A 10,386-nucleotide genomic window follows, 5' to 3' on the forward strand; every position below is an offset into this window, starting at 1 on the left:
GAGTCGACATCGTCTTAAAGACTCTCAACTGGAGAAGTGGTGGAGCACAGCACATGGATGCAATTAGAGAGAGATTTTGTCAACATTGACTCACATTCACTCAATGTGTTTTGATGAAATCAAACTTCAAAGGACAATGTTTGGAATCAAAATAGTAGTAAAATGACACCTGTTTGGACTTGATATCAGTTTTCTGGACACAAAGCAAACATATTAGCATTTTATGGCAAAATGACATCTTTGATCTTTGATAAAGCCCCTCTCCCTCCCTCCCTCCCTCCCTCCCTCCCTCCCTCCCTCCCTCCCTCTCCTTCTCCACGCCTGTGGCGAGGAGGCCAGGTCTGTGCTATTCAGTGGCAGGATGTTTCAGCATTGTGAGTGTCTGTCCTCTAGGGATGCAGCAGCTGCTCGGAGGTGAAGGCCGTCGTTAGGTAGAACGATGGACAGACTCTAAACTTCCCTTAAACCTCCCTCCTGGACTCTAATATCCCCTCCCTGATAGATTTATGTGACACTTAACAATCGCACTGTTTTGTTTTGCCTATTCCCGTGAAAATAAAACAGGTGGAGTCACGGAAAGCTGTTTAATGATCTAATCTCGTCCACCAACACTTTGTTTTTCTGTGGATAATCACTCAGTTTTTCTAATAATTTAGTACTTCAAACATTTCTAGAACCCAAACTTTGCCAAATAAAACAGCACACTTTGTACCTTGGCATTATTAGACAGCAAAGCCTGGCAGGGAATCTAGCCCTTTGGTGTTGGTGGGGGGGAATTGCATTTCAGGTTATTGTGTTTTTCTATTGGCTTTCAAACACAAGCCTGCAAGGGAGACATTCCTTTGCTTTTTGAAAAAGCCTTGTGTAACATGAATAACCCAGGAACAAGATAGCACAGATCACTGTCACTTTGCTTGAGTACCATTGCTCCTCTTTGCTCACTCCACCGAGTTGGTTTACAGCTTATGCAAAACACTGATCCATTTGGGCCCAGGTCGTGTGTCAGTGAGTTCAGTGTTTGCATGTGCATGTGTACAGAATGTGTTTAATTTTCCATGCTGTCACTGGCCTTAAGTCTGGAACTAACCAACACGTCTGAACCTGCTCTTCTCATTCCCAATCCTAATGAGCTGTCAGAGTCTTGAGACCGAGAATGAGAGAAAAAAGGAGAGGAAAGACAGAGAGAGAGAGAGAGAGAGAGAGAGAGAGAGAGAGAGAGAGAGAGAGAGAGAGAGAGAGAGAGAGAGAGAAAGAGAGGGAGAGGGAGAGAGAGTGAGAGAATTAGAGAAAGAGAGATCGAGAGAGAGAGATAGATACAGACAGTAAATAGGCCTACCCCTTCAGGGAGACAGTGCCAGGAATGGGGCTGTGTGTCCGGGAATATGGCAGTCTGGGCCCCTCAACCACCTGTGAATCCCAGCTCCCCTCCCAGCTCTGCTCGGGCTCCTGTTCTGTCAGGTGCTGTTCCGACCAGGGCAAACAGGAGTGCACTGTTTACCTTACTGTGGGGGAGACCAGGTACACTCTGGCTCTTGTCATCTGTAATGTGATGTTGGCAGGCCATCACTAACCCCACTTCCACACGCACACACACACACACACACACACACACACACACACATACACACACACACCCACACACACACACGTATACGTTCACACATACACACAGAAAGACATCTCTACATTTAGGAAATACTTGCCTATACTACATTTTCCGTTGCCCTCCAGAAATCTTCCACAATAATGCAATAAATTAACAACGTTAATGTTTATTTCAAGTTGCCAAAAATATATTTACAGTGAAATGAGAATGACAAAAATAAGTGCAAATTTAAAGACAGAATTGTGTAAGCTCATTGCTGAAAGTGAGATATTGAAAAGGCTGTTTTCACCTTCTCTTGAAATGGAATGTGCAAAGAGAACCACTCTAAAAACAAGGAATTAAGACATAAAAAGTCTACTTTGTACTTAAATAAAATGCCAATAAATTGTTCCTAATTTACAACAGCAATGAAAAACAGCAATTGTGTACATAAAGTCAATGGTGCTCCCTTAACATCAACACCACAACCACATCCCCCCTATCCCTCTAAAAACATAAACAGGCTGAACCAGAGGGGAAAAAACATGGTGCCACCACTAAAACAACCACCGATATTACTCACGGCTTCAACAGCGCACAAGCTCTCCAGAGAACACGCCAGCAGTCAAAGACGTGACACAAGCTCGCAGACAAAAGAGCTTTTTGAAAGGCATGTTGGCTAATACTGGTCTAAGTGATGGACGATTCGAATGAGACCAAAGGACAATTGGACAATGACCAATGCTGGTCACCAGCGTTAGCCTTGCAAGGAGTCACCTCAGCGCAGGGACAGTCTCTGTGGGCTGCTGGTGATGGATGTCTTCCACAGGAACACCTGGTGCAGGGGAGGAGGCAGGGGAGGCAGGGAGGAGGCAGGGACGGAGGTCAGGGAAGGACCAGGAAAAGAAAACCACCACCCTTCTGTCCTGTGACTCACCACCACCTTCAGCAAATGTCCTGCGTCTTTCATACGAACGTGTGGTTTGGTGTCCTCTCACGCATGGGCGACACAACAGGGCTCTGTGGTGACAGTTCGTCTGTTGGTTTGAGAGTCCTGAACAGACAGCTGTGGGTAAGGTCCTCGGGTTACATTTTGGTCCTGTTGGCTTCTAGGCCAGTCCTCTTCCCATTGCCCTTGTTCTAAAGGTAGTCTAAACCCATATGTCCTTGCTCACACGTTACTGCATCACAACAAATCAAGATCTGTCCAAAGTAACAAATAAATAAATTCAGTCAATGAAATATATTTAGAATTTTAAAAGCATATATTCATGATATTTCATATGTAAACATATAAAATATCTGTGTAAAAGTCATTGTCCTTTCTTCGTCCAACAAAGCAGAATAAATAAGTCTGGTCTACTGCAGGTAGGGCAGGTCTACTAAGACGTAGCTGATACAGATGATGTCCACCCATTTCCGTTTTCACTCCACATTCATCCATCCTTGCTCGCTCCTCTTCCTCTCTGCATTCTCCCACATGAGATTTGTGTTCTGGAGACAGAGAGCTTGTGAAGGACACCTCCCAGGGCTTCTAGCTACACTTGCAGGACCTCACAATCATGTTGGACAGCTGTTCCACCTGCGGTATTAGAAAAAACAAGTCGTGATCAGTACCAAAGCACCAATGGCCAAAACGCAAAGGTTCACAAGCGCACAAACTATTTTTCAGACTCAACATCTGTTGTAACGCTTGGTCAGCAAGCAGAGACAGTGGGTCAGGGTGTACCTTGTGTTGTCTCCCCACATAGTAGAGAATTGGCAGTGGGTCCAGAACCTGAGGAACACAACAGGGCTGGGCAGACGCTCCAGGATTGTGGTGTTTGTACAAGGCCAAGATCTTCAGGAGGAGGAGAAGACAGACATGTCAGCGCATCAGTCAGCAAAGCAGCCTGGCCACATCAGCAAGGCCCATGCCAGGGTAATAGTAACATACAAGGGCTACAATGCAGAGGGTGACTATCATGCCTGTGTGTTAGAGAGAGAGAGAGACGGAGAGGGGGAGAGAGAGAGAGAGAGAGAGAGAGAGAGAGAGAGAGAGAGAGAGAGAGAGAGAGAGAGAGAGAGAGAGAGAGAGAGAGAGAGAGAGAGAGAGAGAGGGCATGTGTCTTGTTTGCTCACACTCTGCTGAGACAATGTGACTATGGTTTAACCTCTTCTACAGCTTATAGAGTGGAGAGGTCACCGGCTACGATATAAAGGAGCACAGTCTGACAATGTCAACTTGGCAGATGTGGAGAGGAGTGGTGTTTTGGCTGTGTACCTGAGAATATTTGTTCTCAGCATTCCAGATGTAGGTGCATGAGCCCATGCAGTAGTTGGCATGGTAACCCTTTGGTTTGTGAATCCACTTCCAGCCCAGATCTCTCCGGAAGTCGATGTACAGCTTCCTTACGCAACAGTTCTCTGTCCTTCTGGAACAAAAAGATCAATGTTAAAACGCATGTGCTTGTAGATGAAAAAAACGGATAAATGAATTCTACAGCACTAGGTAAAGTAAAGGGTAAAAGCTAATGTTTTAGAGGGAAAGGTAGGATTGGTTGTTACTCTGTGCAGGTGTCTTCTGTTGTGGTGGCTCGTTTCTTGCGCGAGGTGAGATGACTGCTGCTGTTCAGTGGAATGGACATGGTCAGGATGTGGGGTTTCTGCATGCGCTTGGCCATGTTGGCCTGGTCTCCTCTCTCGCTCCCTGGCATGCCAGAGATGGTGAAGTGGAAGCTGTCCACCGGTTTCCCACATTCGCAGTACAATTTCAGCAGTAAGCCTTCCTCCTCCGCTGTTAAACACACACACACACACACACATACACGTGTCACAACACTACAGTTCTGTTTGGGCCCAATAGCAGGGGTTAAGGGGCCACGACAAGGGACAAGGGCCCTCGACAAGGGCCCTCGACAAGGGCCCTCGTCGAGGAGCCGGGCGTTGGTACCACCCACTCACTCACCAGAGCCCTGCAGCCAGTCCTTGAGGGTCTGTGTGACATCGAAGGCCAGCCAGCGGTCCTTCAAGGAGTTGGAGACAAAGCGTGAGTCGAGGTATCGGGCATTGGGCCCCAGGCCCTGGTACAGCTCCAGCCTCTGCTCCTCCACGATGTTGGGCTTCTTGATGAGCAGACGGAGCTCGGCGCTGGACAGAAGGTCGGCGTCCCCCACGTTCTCACGCATGTCGGTGATGTTGAACAGCAACTGGTGCTGCTGCTCCGTGCTGCTTCCGCCCGCTGAAGGTGGGACGGTGACAGAGTTATTGACTCAGTTTCCATGAGGGAACTGGAGAGTGCGGGGGATTTATGGCGTGGAAAGCACCTGTAGACCTAGAAGCTGGTGTTTACAATACACCATTAGACAGAAAGCTTTCAAACAAGCGGGCATTTCACCTGTTTGCACACAACGCTGGCCTTGCCTGATCATGACTCTCAGATGTGCGTCTGTGTTTTATTAGTGCTCTCATGCAACGTTTGTTCCACAGCTTGTCTGCGACAACACAGTGGAGTCGTTTACCCCCTGAAGAACCAGGCCGCAAGCAAAGCCGACCCACGGATGGAACGCTCCGGCATGTACCAGGAGTTTCATCACCCAGAACCAAGTCGGACAGAAACAGAAACAGGCTGCGATAAGGAGAGAAGGGAGAGAGATAAGACCTAAAGAGAGGAAGGGAGCGAGCGAGGCAGGAAGAGAGTAGTTACAGAGGCAGCAAAAGGGAGGGGAAGGTGAAAGAGTTCACATCGTAGTGAGAATATACAGTAAGGCAGTTTAACGCACCACCATGTGAAGACACACACTGTAGACATGTGTGTTTGCGTGAACATGTATGTTTGTGTGTGGGCGTGAGTGTGTGGGCGTATGCGTGTGTGTGTGTGTGCATGGAGACCAAGGTCTGGCCCAGGCCCAAACACTCGACTCTGCCCAAGCCTGTCAGGATGAATTATCCAGCGCTCAGCTCCACCACAGCTTCAGCAATCCCACTCTGGCAACAGAGACTTGGCTCTTCCACAGAACCAGCAAGTACCTGGCTGGACCATGCCGTATCAGGGCTCAGGGCAGAACTATGTTATAGAATCATATTCATCACTATAAACGTAGGCAGAGTTCTCATACCATATCATATAAACGTGTTTAATAACTTCAAACTTAAAGAAGAAAGAAGGCATTTGTATGGGGCAGAAGCAAACATGAACAGCTTCACTCTCTTTCCCAGGCTATGCAAAGGGAAGACAGATAATTGCACACCAGAGATGAAGAAGACAAGCAGAGACACACCACATCAAAACATGTAATACACCTGCAAGGAAGCCATTGCCTCTGGGTGGAGTGGATAAACCGTTGTGGAACAAGTTGAGGGTGGGTCCATGTTTAAGAAACAGGAAATACTAAGTAATTTCCCCTATCTGAAGACCTTATCAGTTGTGACATTTATAATAACGTTCTATTACTCACATCTAGCCCTCTGAGACATTGTAAGAGATCTACCTCCGAGTTTCAGGGATGTGAAACAGAATCAAAATGATGGTAGATGTGATGTATAGGGGAGCATCCCGTAACTCTGCATGCCATGCTAACCTGGCGGTGAGGAGCCCTAGCTCCGGTGTGTTGCCTGGGTGAGGAGTATGGAATCCTAGTCCTGTATGCAAGCCTGGGTGTGTGAGAGGATTTGTGTGTTGAATGGAAGCCTCTCCCCAGGTAAGCTAGGGACAGCTGTTGTGACAGGTAGAGAGACAGCTCTGTAATTACCTCTGGGAGGAACCAGGATTCCTGCAACAGGCTAAATACTTGCGTCCTCAGTAGGCTTAGGGGCCCACCCTCCTACAGCCCACTCTGCTTCCCTGTTCCCTATGCCATCCCCCATCACTACCCCCCCCCCCCCCCACTCCACTGTACTCTTGCATCAACTTTGCAACCTGGTAGAGGAAATCTTGGGTTCTTTAATCTCCAAATAACCCCTGGCATTGCCACTAGCGTGGGCTATTTACCTTAAACCCTGGTTTGGGCACATAGCTCCACTCTCACAGTGCTGTCTGGCCTCCTTAATAACTCTACTGTGTCCTAGCAACATTTCATATGTCCGTGAATGGTGAATGCATGTGTCTTTCTTTGAATAGTGCTATTACATAGCCTGTAGGCTAGGAGGGAGATGGCATCATTTCAAAATTACGGTGGGTACCGAAAGGCATCAAGGCATCTCAGTATTATGCACACAAATATGCCTCCCTGAAGGCACTGACATTTTTCAGAAAACACGTGGTATTCATCGAATGAAAGAACCACGTGTTGAAATGGTTGAAGGGCAGGTTTGTTAAAAAAAATTGTGCCATTATGTCATTAATTCCTTAGTAACTTTACTTGTAATTTATTTTGTTGGAGATGACTAGATTAGCTAAGGCAGTTATTACCCTTTTATCTCATTCCCTGCCTAAAACTCACACACATTTCCATATGTATACGTCATCCACACACAAACACATACGCACACACACATAATGAAGTAGGAATCCTCTCCAAGTTATGCGGAGGACAAAGGTGCTGTCGACGGGCAGAGCCGAAGGATAAAGAAATGAAGGGATGTTCTGCGCCTTTGGCAGCCCACAGAGGTAGGAACCCCAGCAGCTTCCCCCTCTGGGCATCATGTCCACCGGACCTGAGTCACACACAGACCCAGGTCTATCAGCCTTCCTTCCTGCCAAGCTGCCCAGTCACAAACACACTGATAATGAGTCCTGGGAGAGGGGCAGCAACAGGGAGGAGGAAAGGGAGTACGGGGGGTGGGGGCGGACGAAAGAGAGAAGGGAGGGTGTTTGTGTGGTCGGGAGAGAGCGTGAGAGGGGGAAGAGAGATAAGGAAGGGGGGGATGGGGGGTTAGGGGGGGGGGGGTGACAGAGTAGGGAGTACCCAGTGCTCATGTTACAGGAAACCCCCAGAAGATATCCCAAGTGGGGAGAGGGGATAGAAAGAGGGAATTACATGTACTCTCTCTCACTGAATTCGTACCATGCCCCCGTTTGTCGTCTGTTCTTTTGACATTCGTCTTAGCAGAACTAAATCATGGCTTTGTTCTTCTTTGGTCTTGAGACATCATTGCACATTTATGCTTGTTTTTCTTTTTTCTTCCTGTTCGAAAGGGCGGATTGAAGGGAGGACAGCGAGGACGGTTGCCCAGAGCGTGATTGGGGGTGCAAGAACGGAAAGTAGCAGATGACTTTGCTTACACACACATAAAGCCAACAAAACAAACAATACAACAGTAAAAATGCCAAGAATACCAAGAGAACAACATCATAACAGATGCAATACCCGGTCTTTTAAACGTATTTCTCGCCTGATCTCTAAACCTTTCAAACTGCCTAAAGATGTCTGAGAGAGAACAGAAGGGGTACACATGTTAAGGGAATTTATGGGTATTTAAGTTCCAAAAGGCAATCAATCACTTTTCCGGTGAAGTCTGCTACGCATTACATATTAGGTTTCTACATTTTGTTCATACAGGGATTCAACCATGACCAGCCTCCTTCTCAAAGAACCAGTGTGTGTGTCTGTGTGTGTGTGTTCACGCTCACGTGTCTGTACGTATAATGAAGTTAGTGTGTATAAAGTCTCTCCACTCGCCTGTTTTCATGAAGAACTTGTGCGGTTGCTTGGCGAAGTACTCTTCCTCCTCCAGCTGGGGCGAGAAGGTTTGGGCCTGGTGCTCCTTGATCATCTCCTCCGTGCTGTTGTAGAGGGAGACCAGCGAGGCCGGGATCTCCTCTCCCTCCGCCTCCTTATCCACCTCGGGCTCCTTGGGCAGACGCAGCTTGCTGAGGATCTGGCCCCTGATGGCCTCGATCCGCTTCTTCTTCACCAGCTCAAGGTCCAGGGTCTTACAGGTGGACATGCTGCCAACGCTGCCTACCGCACACAGCGCCATCAGCGCCAAGCATGCCAGCCTCATGGTCGCCCGTCTCTGCTTGTCAGCTCAGTGGCTCTGTGCTTCAGTGGTCAACAGCTCTACACCTTCCTCTCCCTCTCTCTCTCTTGCCCTCTCTCTCTCGCCCTCTCTCTCTCGCCCTCTCTCTCTCTCTCTGTCCAAGTGCTCTGGAGGGAACAGTGAATCACTCAGGAGAGAGGTGCGACTGACGCAAGGTGTTTATAGCCCACAGAACACAATTACAGCACTGTGGCGCTGGGAGCTGATAATACTGCTGCCGCTGTTGTCACTGCTGCTCTGGAAATCACCGTGGACAGGAGGAGCCAGGTGGGGAGAATCCCGCAGACAGACACGCTCAGTGAGACAGCTTCTGACTCAGCTCTGGGTGAGTGCGTTATGATGCTGACATTGAGTCCAAGCCAAACAGAACTGAGGGGCCACTGAGGCACAGAGCCTGTTAGACCTACGGGACAAAAACGACTGACTCTGACTGGTCCCTACGGTGATGGCAACACAGAGAGTCTATCTGGTTTCTCTTCGGGATAATTCCAGTCCTGTTTCGCTGTAGTCAAATACATGCGCTGCTGTATGAGAACCCAACTCTCAATCACTGACTCACCTCAAAGCTGGGTGATTAATATCTCTGCTCCACCCTCTTGACCTCTGTATGGCTGTTTTAACTATTTTACACACCTGTTATTTAGACAACCCAAACATGTACACGCTGTACACAAATAGTCTAAAGGGGATCTTTTCTAAAACTTTCCAAAAGACAAAAAACAGTGTGCTCTTATGTTTCCTTCTGAAGCTCCATCAGATGATCTCTTGTTTCCTGTGCCCAAAAGATAGATTTCCCAGCGGGAATGAGTCAGCCTTGAGTCGATCAGATAGAGGGTCAAGGAGAGCATTAACAGAAACACTGGTTCTCACAACGGCAAGCACCGAGATCAGAAGAGTCTTCCAAGCGGGTCTCCGTCAGCAAACTAAGAGCAACTGTGCATAAAAAAAAAGAAAACAGTTTAAGCTCAAATGAAAGTCATATTTATGGGTTATGTATCTACCGTAAATATTCAATAGTTCCCAAAAAGTAACTACCTCTTTTTCACAATAGCAACGTGTGCTGATGAGTGAAAAAACAAAGGGCTCTTACCAAACTATCATAAGACACTATCAAAAACGTTTCCTCTGTTATTCTGTTAGTTATTCTGACAGGTACCTGTATGTGAAGAACAGAGCAGCCTCCGCCCAATCCTGGGAGAAGACAGAAGAGATGTACGCCGCACGTCCTTGGTGAGGGGATCCACCAGAGCCTACATTGAGACACAGCCGCAGTAGCTCGGTAAAACCGGAGTGAAGAGTTACAAGCACTCTCACTTCACACTGCGCTGGTGATCAAATTGCAAAGTGTCTTTTGTCGTCCTCTGCCCCCGAGTCTGCCTCGTTTCCCCCGAGTCTGCCTCGTTTCTCCGGTCCTGAGTGGCTGCCCCTTCACTTGAACACACTTCACACCTTTTCTCGTCTTCTTGTATTCCCGCTCCGGACAGAACAGCTTTTACACACTATCTCTAATTGACCCTCTCTCTTTCTTTTCCCGTTCCTCACACTCTCTCTCTCTCAGCAAGCACTCTCTCTCCCAACGCTTGTCAGAGCTTGCTGGTGACAAAATGATTTGTGTAAACTCTAAGTTCAGCTAGCTTTTCTTCCCCCCCCCTCTTCTTTTTTGTCTGGTTCCTGTTACTTGTCTAATAGAGCGAGGATCTCTCCGCCCAGGAAATGAGGGTAACGGTCGCAGTGTACAACATCTGCTTAGGAACAGAGCTCTGTAGCTTGTTCTCTGTCCATGCAAGGAAGCCTGAAGCCTGGAGCTGGCTGACCGACTCAGAACCACTAGGCTCTCTCAC

At 47.9% G+C, this 10,386-nt stretch overlaps 1 protein-coding gene across 3 annotated transcripts; it reads right to left on the bottom strand.

Moving 5' to 3' along the window:
• Positions 1–1,752: 1,752 nt before the first annotated feature.
• tgfb1a (transforming growth factor, beta 1a) lies at positions 1,753–10,202 on the bottom strand. Of its 3 annotated transcripts, none has more exons than XM_062472650.1 (7): positions 9,702–10,202; positions 8,185–9,478; positions 4,533–4,805; positions 4,133–4,361; positions 3,849–3,996; positions 3,315–3,425; positions 1,753–3,167 (listed from the first exon to the last, which is right to left on the bottom strand). In XM_062472650.1, the coding sequence occupies exons 2-7, from the start codon at positions 8,507–8,509 to the stop codon at positions 3,120–3,122; spliced, it is 1,134 nt and encodes a 377-aa protein (XP_062328634.1). In that variant the 5' UTR covers positions 8,510–9,478; positions 9,702–10,202; the 3' UTR covers positions 1,753–3,119. The 3 variants fall into 3 exon arrangements, with proteins under 3 accessions (XP_062328634.1, XP_062328633.1, XP_062328632.1); XM_062472649.1 differs by having other exon boundaries at positions 3,849–3,999; positions 4,533–4,789; positions 8,172–9,478; positions 9,702–10,201; XM_062472648.1 differs by having other exon boundaries at positions 3,849–3,999; positions 9,702–10,200.
• Between the last annotated feature and the right edge of the window lie 184 nt (positions 10,203–10,386).

Source organism: Osmerus eperlanus, chromosome 11 (assembly GCF_963692335.1).
Source record: "Osmerus eperlanus chromosome 11, fOsmEpe2.1, whole genome shotgun sequence".
NCBI lineage: Eukaryota > Metazoa > Chordata > Actinopteri > Osmeriformes > Osmeridae > Osmerus > Osmerus eperlanus.